The sequence below is a fragment of the Balaenoptera acutorostrata genome, chromosome X (genome assembly GCF_949987535.1).
Source record: "Balaenoptera acutorostrata chromosome X, mBalAcu1.1, whole genome shotgun sequence".
Taxonomy (NCBI): domain Eukaryota; kingdom Metazoa; phylum Chordata; class Mammalia; order Artiodactyla; family Balaenopteridae; genus Balaenoptera; species Balaenoptera acutorostrata.
In genome coordinates, this window is record NC_080085.1 from 41,027,870 (window position 1) to 41,042,512 (window position 14,643).

Below are 14,643 nucleotides of genomic sequence, written 5' to 3' on the forward strand. Positions count from 1 at the left end.
AATAAAGATCAACAGAAATGGTAAAATATCTGGGTAAATATAGAGACTAGTCTTCTCCTTTTGAATTCTTTAAGGTATGTATGACAGTTGAAAGCAAACATTATAACATTGTCTGAGGGGTTTAAAATATATGTGGATATAATACATTTGAAAACCTATAACATAAAGGAGGGAAGGTAAGAGACCTATATTACTGTAAACCTTCTACATATGACTTGAAGAGTTAAAATATAACTACAGGTGGTGAAAGGGTTAAGTATGTGTATCTTAATCCCCAGAGCAACCACTAAATTAAAAAAAAAAAAAAAACCACAGGAGATATTGACAAAAAGTAAATAGATATGTTTAAAATGAAATATTTAAACTGCAGTTGCATTCCCTATGCAAGACCTATGCATTCAAAACTACCAAATATTACTGAGATACTGAGATGAGTTTTTATAGATCTAAATAAATTGAGAGATACACTATGTTTGTGAATCGGAACACTCAATATTGTTAGTATTTCAATGATCCACAGATTCAAAGTAATCCCAAACAAAATCCCTGTAGACTTTTGTGCAGAAATTGGCAAGCTGATTCTAAAATTTATATGAAAATATCAAGGACCAAAATATTATGAAAAGGAAGAACAAAGTTGGAAGACTCACAGTACCTGATGTGAACACTTAATGTAGGCTACAGTAATTAAGACAGTGCAGTATTGGCAGATAGACCAATGCTTATGTGCTCAAGTGTTTTTGACAAGGGTGCCCAGGTAAATCAGTGGAGAAGAGACAGTCTTTCCAAAAATGCTGCTTGAACAATTAAATATGCATATGCCAAAAAAAGAAGAAAAACAATGACCCTTGCTTCATACCAGGTAAAAATATCCATTTCATTATTGGCCATAGGCCTAAATATAAGAGCTAAAATTATAAATCCTCTGAAATAAAACATATGAGAAAATCTTTGTTACCTTGGGTTACAGAATTGTTATATAGGGCACAAAAAGCATGGAACATAAAAGAAAAACTTGATAAACTGGACTTTATCAAAATTAAAAATGTCTTTTTATGGAAAGACACTGTTAAGATAAAAACAAGCCACAGCATGGGGGTAAAAACTTGGAAAACACATAGCTGATAGAGGGCTTGCATCCAGAATATATAAAGAACTCTCACAACTTAATAATAACAAAAATGGCAACAGATTACAAGAAACAGTTCACCAAAGATGTATAGATGGCAAATAAACACATAAAAAGATGCTGAACATCAGTTACTGGAGAAATGCAAATTAATATCACAATGAGATACTCTTACACAGCTACTAGAAAGAAAGACTAACAATACTAATAATACCAAGTGCTGGCAAGGTAGCAGAACACCGGAACTCATATGCTGCTGCTGGGCATCCAAAATGGTACAGTTACACTGGAAAACAGTTTGGTAGCGTCTTGTGAAGTTGAACATACACTTACCACATGACCAAGCAATCCCACTCTAGATATTTACCTAAGAAATATGAAAACATATGTCCACACAAAGACCTGAACATGAATGTTCATACTAGCTTTTTTCATAATAACCAAAAGTTGGAAAAAATTCAAAAGTGCATACCCTGGTCTGTGGATAAGCAAATGGAGTATCATTCGGCTACAAATAGGAACAAACTGCTGATACATGTCACAACATGGATGAACCTAAAAAGCATTAAGGTAAATGAAAGAAGCAAGATACATAAGGCTACATACTATAAGATTCATTTATATGACATTCTAGAAAAAAGAAAACTAGAAGAAACAAGATCAGGTGTGGGAGTAGGGGAGAAGTTTAACTGTAAAGGGGAACAAGGGAATGTTTTAGGGGGAATGAAAATGTCCAGTATCTTGACTGTGGTGGTGTTTAAATGACTATATATTTGTTAAACCTATAGGACTGTACCCTTAAGAGAGGTGAACTTCATGGTATATAAATTATACCTCAATAAACCTCATTTTAAAGAAAAGAATGCAGTTACATCAGAATAAATATATCATAACAATACATGGAAAATGCATGTGGAAATTACGTTAAAACATTACCATATACAACCCACGATCATATTGTGCTATTTATGCATTTCCTTTTGTTAAACTACCTGTTAAGCATTAAGGATAGAAAAAATACTAACAAATATTTAATTCTAGTTAATGATATGCCTGTGGGAATATTTAGGTGTGAAGTGTACTGATCTCCATAACTTACTTTGAAATGCATCCCACACAAAAAATAAGGGAGATTGATGGAAGAACAGAGGAATTAGCACACAAATAGGAGATAAAGCAAATATAGCAAAACATTCATTGTAGAATCTAGGTGGTATTATACGGATGTTCAAACCATAATTCTTTTGCTTGTTTTGTCTGAAAATTTTCATAATAAAATGTTGGGGGGAAAAGGAGCTGATAAAGAACAGCAAAGTAAACTCAAAGAAGTAAAAGTAGAAATAAAAGTAAAAGGAAGACGGAAAACACACAATAGAGAAAATTAACAAAGGTAAAAGTTCTTTCTGTGAAAAGCTCAACAAACTTAAAATAATAAATACGACAGTGAGGCTACTCTTGATACTTGGATCTTGATAGAAGATTTTTATTATCTCAGAATGACCAGAGAATTTATGAGACCTGTCAGAGATTTCATCCAGGGGCCAGAGGAGAATACAGGCCCTGAAGTAGCTTAAAGAATGGAGGAATGGGGGAAGAGAACCAAGCTGTTGCGCTCCTGTTTTCCATCCCACCTGACCTGTGCTCCTAGGTGATGGCCTTGCTAAGTCTCCCAGTCCTTTGAACCCCTCTCAGCGGATAGTTAAAGCAATGAATCTGAACTAGACATGGGCTTCACAACTATCTAGGGTGTTATTCACAACGTGCATAACTACGCCTACCCCAGATTTCTGAAACAATTTCTAGAGGGTGGGGTCTACTCATGAGTATCCCAAGGGTTCCAGAGGCCACTATGTGATACACCTCCAGTTGACGACCACTACATTTAAAAAAATATTCCGTATGGCTAATAACAACAATAAAAAGTGTGATAATATATATTGAGAACTTCCTCTATTCCAAGCACCCTTTTTGGTGCTTTACATTCATCAACTCATTAAATTCTGACAATTCGGTAAATTCTAGCATTAGCCCCGTTCTACAAACAGGCAGAGAAAGGCTAAGCCACGTGTGCAAAGTGACAGCTTGTGAGTGAAGAAGCCAGAATCTGAATCCAGGCTGTGAGCTCCAAAGCCCAAGCTCTTCACCACTGGGCTGTGGAAGAATAACAAACCTCCTTCCTCTGCTCCGGTCCAAAACAATCAAAGCAATACTTATCCAGTGCTTCTACCAGCCCCCCACCTGGATGAAAGAGAACAAGATGCAGGCTCTTGCCTCTAGGGGTTTGTGTTCCCCGCAGAGAAAAAAGCCACAGGCACTTGGCTAGGTTTTAAAAAAGTTACCAAATGGAATGCAAACATAGAAGTTTAGCTATGTTATTTAAAGTTACAAATGTAGCTAACAAAGAAACAAAAAATAAAAATTTAACAAACATTGAGAAGAACAGGGGAGCAGAAGGCCGAGGTGTAATTGAGGTAAATCCTTATTTTTTCATAGAGGGAAGAGAAAACTGACAGCTCCAGAAATGCAGGTGTGAAGGTATTCGCTGGACCTATGGAGATGCACATGAGAGGATTTAAAAACAAAAACCTTGAAAACAAGCTGTGCTTGGAGGTGTGACTGGGAATGCACCGAGATTACTTTGTACCCCATAATGTTCTGCAGACTTAGACTGAACATGTGCATGTGATACTTTTAATATAATACAGCTTGTACTATAAGGGAAATGTGACTCAAAGGGTGGAAGGTGCCTCCGAGTTTGTGCTTCTTCCTTCCCGGAAACACTGGAAGCAGGATAAGTCATGCCATTACCAGACAAGAAACCCTGATGAATCTCTACAGGGCAGCTGATACGGGATTGACAGAGCAATAAAGAGGGAACTGCAGTCCAAAAAGTCCCTGGGAGAAGGTACAGGGAGGTGGGTGCACACGCCAGCACAGCTGTGGAGGCTCTGAGCGACAGGGTGCATCTGCCGGGCAGGAGTGGGCTCTGGGAAAGACAGCTGGGGAGTCAAGCTGGGCCCGCGTCTGACTACAGCTGCAGCTGTGAAGCTAAACTCTAAACAGCTGCTGAAAAGCAGATTCAGATTCAGTAAATCTGAGGTGGATCCCAAGAGTCTGCACTTCTACTTTGAGGCCGGGCCATGCCCAGGCTGCTGGTCCACGGACCGCAGTGAATAGTTACAGCGCTCCAGACAGACTCCTTCGGGAGGGGCCACTGAGTGGCCACTGTGAGTGGGAGAGAAAAGGAGGAAGACCAATGTCTGAAGACTTTCTGGATAAGGGGCCCTGAGCAAAAACAAAGAAACAACAGAAAAGGAAAGAAGCAGCTCTGTCCAGAACTGAGACACTGCTCACTGAAGCATGCCATCGTGGGAGTAATATGCTCTCAAGTTTATTTATTTTTTTTAATAAATAGAGATAACACAAAAGACAAAAAATGGAGTGGGAGGGAAGTACTGACAAGAGGAGGAATCTATCAACAGGCGGAATCAAGTCAGATTTGGAAGAGCCTCAGAGAAATAAGAAAACAGAAACCTGTGTGAAGTTGACACTGTTTAACCACAAAGTGAGGGCAGACAAAGACATGGTGGTACTTGGCCTGGTAGAGCTGAAGGTCACTAGCAAAGCTTTTTTGTCCATCCCAACTCCAGTAAACCAGGTAGGATAATTTCCCTGAGGTTAAAGACTCCGCGTTTCAGACTTCGAGGGCCCACAGTATGCCAAGGAAAGAGGAAACATCACCCCTCCATCTGCTTGTCTCTGATGAACACACAAATGCCCAAGAGAGGGGGAAAGTCCCAACAGCTTCCAGAAAGGAGAGGGAGGAGGAAGGAGACAAGGCTGGGCACGTCTCCCTAGCCACCCAGACGCTGGAAGGTAGAGACGGGATCTACAGAACAGCAGTGGCTGCCTGTGTCTGAACCCCAAGAACAAGGGGTTGCAGAGGGGCAGCAGGTGGGGCATCGTGTGGATATCACAGCAGCTCGTTCCATCAGACCCGAATTGTGCCCCCAAGTCTGGGGTTTCTGAGAACTCCTGGGCGCGCCCCCGAGGCCAAGCTCTCCCTGACCCACCGGGTCCCCTCGCCATGGCCCAACTGGCCCGGCGCGGGCTCACCTGGACACCTCCGTGTTGGGCTTTCTCCAGCTGCCATCCTGGCCTCCTCTTCTCCTTGTCCCAACCTGAAGATCCTACCTGGTTGGGCCATGAGGAATCCTGTTGAGGGGAAATGGCAGAGGACTTTGTTATTGACACATGAGGCATTCCGGAACCGAGGCCCATCCTTGCAGGGCAGAGATGGTCTGGCCTCGGTGACTGCCCCGTGAGCCCAGCTAGCGGGCCCTCAGTGCAGACCATCCACAGAGAAGGTGAGAGCACGGACATCCCGTGCAGGGAGCAAACGCCATTATGAATTCTTGACCGTGAGCCTGAGACCCGACTCATTCAGGGCCCAGACGCCCCTGAGCTGCAGCAGCCGAGAGAGAGGGAGACACGAGGGCGTGTGTTCCAGTCACCCTGTGGAGGGACCCTCACCCACGGAGACCAGGTGGCTGTAGTTCTCCAGCATGACATCCCTGCGGAGGTTCTTCAGAGTGGCGTCCAGCTGCTGCCACTCCTCCAGGGTGAAGTCCACAAACACGTCCTGAAGGTCAAGGTTCCCTGCAACAGCACACTCCTCCTTAGCCCACTGTCAAAACAAGGGGGGCAGTGGGGGGGGGCACTGGCATCTAGAGGGTAGAGGCCATCGATGTTGCTAAATATCCTCCAATGCACACGGCAGCCCTCCACAACATAGCATTATCTTGCCCAAAGGTCAAGAGGGCAGAGGTGAGAAAACCTGGGGTTGAGCAGTGAAATGGAATGATCAAGAAAAGGACTAGAATGTGCTGTAATATGCAAAAAGAAGAAAATAAAAAGAAAAAGAGATTCTTATATCAAGATAGATAAATGGGCACACATGATTTTCGGAAGAATGCATGAAAAAATGAAGGAGACACAAAGACAGGGTGAGAGGGAAAATTATTTTTCACCTTTTGATGAACAAAGTTTTGTTTGAATTTTTTACCATATGCACAGAGTACTTTTTAAAATACTCAATTCAATTTATTAATGCTCTATTCAGAACATGTTTTTAGAATTTTGGCATCCATATTCTTAAGTGAAAGTGGTCTTTCGCTTTTTGCTTTTTTGTAGTTATCTTCCTTGAATTTAAGTTAACTGGCATCATAACATGTACTGGATTCCTTTTCATCTTTTAACAGCCTGGAAAAGTTGAACACAGAAATTATCTGGTCTTTAAAATTTTGTGAAAGCAGCAATTAGTCCAGGATTTGGGAGAGCAAATTTAAAGTGTGAACACCTTTGATTCAAAACTCCTACTTCCAGGTGTATTCTCCATAAATACCTGTACTAATGGGCCAAGAGATACATAGAAAGTTGTTCATGAGGCACTGTATATAATAGAAAAAGAAAATTAAAAATCTAAGTATCCATTCATAGAGAAATAGTTAAATGATACTTCTATACCACGAAATAGGAACTGAAATAATCTTTATGTATTGATGAGGAACAACACCCAGAATATAATCAGGTGGGAAAAGCAAGATGAGTATGGGAGTGTGATGGCATCTGTGCAAAAACACATGTTACATATATGTCTATTTTTAGTAAAATTGATGTAAATGCATCTACAGCACCTTATCACCAAATTGTTAACAGTGGGCATCTGTGAGGAAGATGTGGTACTGGGGAGAAAAGAAATAGGGATCTTTTGGATACTGCTTTTATGCATATTGGAACATGAGACATGGATTTACTTTCATTATTTCAAACATAATGAAAAAGCAAAATGTGAACCGAAAGTGAAGAAATAGAAAAAGCAAGACGAGTCTATGTATGTAAACAATCTTCTCTGAGAAGGAAAAGAGGAAAAGATGCAGTGCAGTTCCCAAAGGGAAGTAGTTGAGAGGTGTCTTTCATTCTACACCCCCCCCCCTTTTTTTTTTTTTTGGTGGGGAGGGGAAGGATTGGAGAACCTGAGGTGGATGACAGGTTGAACAGAAAACAGCCAGAACTGAGGGGGACTGACAGATTTTTCAAGGCTGCAATATAATTTCCTAATTGCTGCCTCAAATTCACTGGAAACAAAGTAGGGGGTAAATTAGGAACTCACCTGGGACACGGCCATCTGGCTCTGCCCTGACAAAGGATGGAGATCTACGAAGGCAGAATTAGGAGGGTCGAGATCAGTGCCTACAGCCATGAGACCACCATCACCAGCTTAATAACAATCACTCTTGCCCCACAGCGGGTGATGATCTGGACACGTGGCCTGGTAGCTCCAGCCTGTTCCCCTGGGACACGGCTAACATCCTGTGGGTTTTCCACGTGAATTTATTTTCTCTTCCTGGACAGATTTATGACTTGTGTTTAAAGACATCTCCTCGGAAGCCATTAACAACCTGACATCTCCTTTCTCTCAGGAATTCTATGCCTGGAAATGTATCATAAAAAGGCAATCATAAATAAGCACAGGCAACAAGGATGTTAACTGTAGGTGTTTCCACCATTCAACAATTTGGAAGCAACTAAACCTCCAGCAAAGGGGACTCAGATCAAACATTAGACACACAACGTGGGAAAGACCACATGGGCTTTAAAAATGCAATGCAATCCTGTTCTCATCTCTTAACATATTTAAAAGTAGGTTACCACAAAGCAAGTGCAGTGCGATCTCCTTTGTTAAGCAATATGTATTTATTGAGGAAGAGCAGTCCAGAAGAGCATTTATGAAAATGTTGACACTGCTTACCTTCCAGTGGTGAGTCCACCTTCCCTCTTTTATGTACTTGCATTTGTTCATTTTTCACAATATCATTTACTAGTAAAATAAAAAGGAGAAATGATTACAAATCACCTATTATCACACTGAGCCCTGGAGGTGATAGACCCCGAGCAAAGTCTGGAGGACAGGGACAGCTTGCTGTGGTCTGGAGGAAGGAGACAATCCAGAGCTGAGCACAGGGCAGAAGGGAGGGGCGAGGAGGGAGGAATGGAGGGGGGTAGAGGGAGGTTAAGGGCCAGGTATTGGTCAGTTCCACATGGAGTTGGAAACCACTGACCTTGCGCCAGGCTCCTTCCGCCCTTCAGTGGGCCACTGCCACCCTGTTCCCGCCCCAATACTTCCTTATTTCCCATTATGTCCATTTGATCGCCATGCTCTTCCTTATTTGGCGGTGTTCAAAACACAGTTTCAGCAAGGAGCTTTTGTTAACCATTGCTACTGTAGCAATCCCTGCCTTAGGATCAGCACAACAGGGCTCAGCGAGATGGAGCTTGATGAGCCACTTCCCAGACCCAGTTACTAGCATCAAAATGAGAGGCAGCAGAGCTAGGTGATGGCCTACCTAGAGACCACGCTGAAATGTCACAGACACACAGAAACCAAAGACACCTCTTTGGTCATCCAGTCAGGGTAGAGGAGATGCAACATTTCTGCTACAGATAAGTAGGCTGTTTATACTATGGGACTGACTCAAATCCAAAACTAGCCCAGGGGACTTCCCTGGCTGTCCAGTGGTTAAGACTGTGCTTCCACCGCAGGGGGCACGGGTTTGATCCCTGATTGGGGAACTAAGATCCCGCATGCTGCCAGGGGCTGCCAAAAACAAAAAACAAACAAAAGAAACCAAAAAGAGCCCATGGCACAAGAGGGAAGTATAATGAAGTGTGCACAAATGTGTCACGAGTGGAGAAAGTCCCGTGAGGCAGGTAGTCAATCTTTCCAGCCTGATCCTGCCTTTGCAGGCACTACAGCAGGGCAGCGTCCCGCCATCCGTCTGTAACTTTCATCCCTCTCCTCCAATAGGGGTTCAACTGACCACCATCACACAGCTCTTGATGGTGGCTGGAAGTGGAGTCACCGAGTCAGCCTTGCTCTCTCTCAGCTGAAGGAAGGCACAGAGGGCACTGCAGGTCCAGTTCTTCTAGGACCTGCTATCCTGTGAGCCCCTTCCCTCTAACCAGAGCATCTGGGTCTGTCCTGTGAGCCTTCCCCCTCTGCCCCTGGGGTCTGGGCTGGCGCTCCTCTTCCAACTCCCCTCAGAGGAGCTATTTTATTTCTAAGGAGGCAGGACCCAAGGATTCAAAGACAAAGGTACCTCTGCTGGGACCATCACTTCAGGACCATGTCTCTGCCTCTGACCCGGGGAGCGCACCTCCTTCTGAGGCCTCAGACTGGGTCTTCTGTAGTCTAACTAAGGAAGCCCATGGCAGATCAGCTGGTGTCTGAAGCTGCTGAGCCGTGGGCTCAGTTATGAACCCTGACCCTGGAAAGGCAATGACCACACAGGCGATGCAATTAGCAACCTCCATGATGGAGCCAAGTTGAGGAAAACCCCAAAGTTTTCCTTGCCACCAGAAGGCACAGTGCCTCACTCTGGTTTTAAGAATTGACATTCAGTAAGAGCTCAATTACCCCCCGATAAGGTCTGGGCTCTGGAACGAAACTGACCGCCTGCTCTGCCGCTTTTATTCGTTTAACAAGAGGTCAGGGCCTACTGTGTGCCTGTTCTACTGTTCTACGGGTTCTACTGTTCTACGTGAACAAAACTTCAGAGCTCCCCCATCTTGCGGAGCCATACTCTTAGCAGGGGAGAGACAGGGAGTCAGCAAAGGGATAAATTTAGGGTGTGTTTGTTGGAAAGGCATAAGCGTTATGCCGAAAAAACGAAAACAGAAAAAGGATCCCTCCACTTTACTGTGTGACTTTGGTTAGGTTTCCCAGCCTTTCTGTTCTTGCTTTCTCTCTGTAAAACAAAGAGCATCGTAGTACCTACTCACAGGGCTATTCTGAACAGACTACTGTGAAACACAGGGGTGCCCCGCATTTACTAGGCACTGAGTAAACGGTCGCTGAATGAATCAAGCAATGGATCAATCACTCGCTGACCCCCGTAGCCCCGCCCCCTCCCCTCACCACCACGGCCCTGTCACTCAACCCCCCAGGGGCGCGACCTCATTGCCCAAGGCCCCTCCGACCTCCCCATCCAGCCCATCCCCAGCTCCGCCTCCCCTTACTCCACCTCCTGGAACCCGAGGTCTCAGGGCAGATAACAACCGCAAGCGTCAACTCGCACCGCCCTCGGGGTCAGCAGAGCACTTCCGCTCGCCGTCGCCCCGGGAGCCCGAACGCTGTGCACGCGCAGGAGCGGGCTTTGGGGGCGGGGGGCAACACAGCCAATGGGCAACAACACGGCGCCTTTCGGGGACAAAGGATTCTGACGTGGCTCCCTCTGAGGTAAGATGGAGCGACGAGAGCGTGCGAGCATTTTCCGCGACGAGTCGTACGAGAGGCTGGGGAGGCGTCTCGGGCGGCGGGAGGCGAGCGGGCTCCGCGCGGACTGTCGTGGCGATCCGAGTCCGCCGCGGCCGAGGCCGAGGCCCGCTCTCCCAGTCCGTTCTCCCGCGCGGCCGGGCCTCCTTGTTGCTGTGCTCCCGGGGGAGTTCCCGCCCCTCCATCTTCCAAAGCCACGCTCTCCTCTTTCTTTAGATCCTCAGAATAAGAAACCGGTAGTCGTGCCTGCTGCCTCCGCGGCGGCACATGGGCGCGGCCATCTTGGGCGCGGGGTGGAGCCGTCGGAGCCGGGCTCTGGTCTCAGGCCAGGGGTCAGAGAGCAGGGTTCAGGCTAAGTCGGGGAAGCCGCATGGAGGAGGGGCTGGGAGGTGGGCTGCAGGGCAGGCAGCATGCACAAATGAGGAGGAAACCATGATGCCTGATTCTCCTGAAATAAATCGAGGAGCTCCGGTTTCTGGGACCTTGGGGATCCTTGGAGAATCTGGGCTTTGCCGGTTTGAAAGCACAGCACAGCATAAAGTGGGGGGAGAGCTGTTTGTCTGACGATGCCAGCCAGTGGCAACAAGGGCTGCTAAAAGTCCTGTAGTGCCCTTGCGGAAAGTTTTCTGTTCCCCGTCGGGGTCTGGGGAAAGAGGCCAAGTGTGTGCCGTGTGCTTGTGGTACCTGCCTGGTCACCAAGCAGAACTCCTTGGGCTGGGCAAGGCAGGGTCTGGGCTCAGTACACCCAATTCCTTCTGTGCTACAGCCAACAGGTGCCAGGCACTGTTGAGAGAAGCAAGTGACAAAAGCAGTCATGGCATCCAACATACATTTATTTACTCTTCCACCTGAACATACTGCTTTCTCCCTGCCTTTCCCTTTCCCCTCTGAGGAGGTGGTGGCATGTGTGATATTCCCAGGTTGGTTGGATGAATCATTGCCCAAATCTACAACCTGGAGGTCTCCTGGGAAGTGCCTCTGTCCCAGTCTTGTGTAGAAGTCCCGGGAGAAGGGTCTGTTTTCTGTCAGGCACGTGACTGGGGACTTGCCCCCCACTGTGATTCTTCGTACCTTCTCAAATGTTGGCCAGGTTTAGGGATCCTAACCTATTCATTTCCAGAAGAGAGGTGACCTGATAAGTTTTTCTGACACCACTGTCAGGAGGCAGGAGAAAGTTCATAGAGTTAGTATGACAGTGTCCTGAGGACGGTAGAGAAACCCCCAGCTGCAGAAAGACCTGGTCATTGGCCCTGGTCAGACGCTCCCCATATCCTGACTCTGCAGGAATGAGTGCTTTCACAGAAGGAAAAGGGGCTGGCGAAGGGCGTGCAGTTGTTGCTCATGCCGTGCCAGCATCTGCTAGTGTGACTTGGGCATCCAGGAACCAAGAAACATGCCCAGGTGTTCTTCCAGCCCACACTGCGCCCAGCTGTAGGGATCTACCGATCCATAGAAGAGAAGGCTTGGCTCCACCACTTACCGGCCCGTTGGGCCTCTTCTATGTCATAGCTAAAGACCACACATCCCACCGGGCTGTCAGGATTGTTTAAAGGAACATCTCTAGCGCCCCCAGCCCAGAATGTGTCCTAAGGCAGGCACCTGGTAAGTGGTGGTTTTACCAAACCAAACTTGGGTCCACTCACCCACACCCCATAAAGCCAATGTACTGACACCAGGTCGTGGTGAAGGAAAGTACAGCGTGTACTGCAGGGCGCCAAGCAAGGAGTCCAGGCAACCAGTGCTCAAAAGGCCTGAACTCCCCGATGGCTTTCAGGGAAGGGTTTTAAAAGACAGAGTGAGGCAGGAGGTTGTGGGATGTGTGATCAGCTCATGGACATTCTTCTGATTGGTTGGTGGTGAGGTAATCGGGGAGTCAACCTCATCAGCCTTCTGCTTCCAACCAGTCTGGGGTCTCTGTGCTTGTGGTCAGCATGCAGTTAACGTCTTCCACCTGATGGGGGTTTCAGTATCTGCAAAACAGCTCACAGGATATGGCTCCGAGTATTATCTATAGCCTTTGGGGAGGAACTAAAGGTCCTTGACTTTGTTTAATGGCTAAACTATTATTTTGTCTTGCTTGACTGTTTCCCTTTGTTTCTGCATTTTCTCACTTCTCTGATTAAATTATTCTTTGAAACTTGGGGAAGACCAAGGAGGCTAAAGTGTTTCTACAGATGAGAAGCAGGTGGAGGACATGGGAGGGGTCTGTCCCTGGAAGGCCTATAGGGTCCTGCTTGGTTACCGTGGCAGTTTCTGCTGTCCTCTCCCCAACACTAGGGGGCGTGCTGGTGCCAATGCTCTCCTTCCTGCACCGTGTGCTTCCCTCCCCTTCGCCAGCAGCCTTGCCCAGGGTCACCACTGAAAACTTCTTTCTTTTTTTGCCCAGGGCCCAGGAGTGAACCCGGGCCCTTGGCGGTGAGAGCACAGAGCCCTAACCACTGGACCGCCAGAAATTCCCTGAAAACATTTTTTTAAATGGCAGTGAGGCCTCTAATTAAGTTAAAATTCATTGTAAAGTGTAACCCCAGCAGGCCCAGGTTACTCAAGCCCTTACGTTCCAAGGAAAAGCCTGTCTCGGGAAGACTGGTCCTTGTCCCACTCCTGGGAGAGCACCACAAAGACCCTGGCGTGTTGTGCCTAGTAGGGTATTTCTGTAATCCAGGCACCTCTGTTCCACCTGACCAGGTGGTCCATGCTAGTGGTGTGACGTATGGTGAGGGCCTGTTTTGTATGTCTGAGGCCCTCGGCTGTGCTGTATTAGTTTGACATCTGGGGGCTGTAGACCGAGTAGCTAAAGTGAGTCACGTGGACGCTGCATGCCTGCATGACTGACCTCCAGTCAAATCTCTGGACCCCTAGGCATGGGTGAGCTTCCCTGACTGGCAACACTTTGCATGTGTTGTCACACATCATTTCTGGGAGAATTAAGCATCGTCCATGTGACTACTTTGGGAGAGGACAACTGGATCTCACCATTGGTTTCCACTGGACTTCACCCCTGCACCTTTTGCCTTTGCTGATTTTTACTTTCACTGTCATAAATCCTAACTATGTGTATGGGACTTCCCTGGTGGTCCAGTGGTTAAGACTCCATGCTCCCAACGCAGGGGGCCCAGGTTCGATCCCTGGTCAGGGAACTAGAGCCCGCATGCCACAACTAAAGAGCCCGCATGCCGCAACTAAGACCTGGTGCAGCCAAATAAATAAATTTCTTTAAAAAATAATAATAATTCTGTATATAACAGCTCAGCAGGACTCACAGACTCTGAAAAGAACTAACAGCTTTTCTGAGTCCCGAGTCCTTCTAGGGAATCTTCAAGCCTGAGGGTGGTCTTGCGGAACCCAAACATACTGTTGCTGTAGATTCTGAGGTTGGTTTGTTTCAGCCATCCCAGTGGGTGGACCTCATGAACACAGTCTGACTCTGCCCCCAGCAGTACACTTGCTTGGTGTTTGTGAGGAGGTTGCAGACCTGAGGAGCAGCAGCCGGAGGGCACTGCTGTGATTTTCCCACCTCCGAGGAGCAGAGGTCCTGAGTGCTTGCAGTGGGTGGCAGCTGAGGGAGCTTGCTTTCTTGCTGCGGTGCAGGGTTCTGCTGAGGGTCCCTGGTACCCGCCTCTTCCTGGAAGTCTTCCCTGCAGTGACTGAGGTGACAGGTCCATCAAGCAGTGCCTTGATGACGTTCTGCTCTTTGAAGTGCGTGAGTTCCTATAGGAAAGGGAAGGCCAGTTGCAAGTGTTCATCTCCTGCTGCACTGCATTGCTGTCTGTGCCGCTGCCTCTGCAGATTTCCCACAGGCAGGAGAGTGTGCAGAGTGAATGGGGCTGGAATAGACAAAATGGGAATCCACCCCAGGGAACTGGTTGATGGCTCCAAAATGGTGGCATGAAGCCAATCCCATGACTGTCAGGTGGCACAGAGGTTAGAGCTTCAGTCTTTGGATGACTGTGTCTGTTAGTTGAGAAGGCTGTGTACTATAATAAACCCAAAAGGAGGAAGACTTCAGCTGGCTTTTGACGATTCTAGTTTCAAGTTCTCTTTCTGTTATTGAAGGATGTTGTAATAAGCCAGTGTGTAATAATATGTACTGTGGGAAACAGGCAGGAGAGTATGTAGAGTGAGTAGAGCTGCTGTTTTCAGAAATGAATTCCCTTTCCTCTTGTGCCCCTCTCTTCAGTCA

At 46.7% G+C, this 14,643-nt stretch overlaps 1 protein-coding gene across 1 annotated transcript in view; it reads right to left on the reverse strand.

Annotated features, from left to right (window-relative positions):
- ZNF674 (zinc finger protein 674) overlaps window positions 1–10,311 on the reverse strand; it is a 29,979-nt gene extending 19,668 nt beyond the window's left edge. Inside the window, 5 exon segments of the mRNA XM_057538740.1 lie at window positions 5,246–5,344; window positions 5,663–5,816; window positions 7,302–7,622; window positions 7,941–8,009; window positions 10,208–10,311. Of these exon segments, the coding sequence (XP_057394723.1) occupies window positions 5,246–5,344; window positions 5,663–5,816; window positions 7,302–7,391 (343 nt within the window). The 5' untranslated portion in view covers window positions 7,392–7,622; window positions 7,941–8,009; window positions 10,208–10,311.
- Window positions 10,312–14,643: the final 4,332 nt, after the last annotated feature.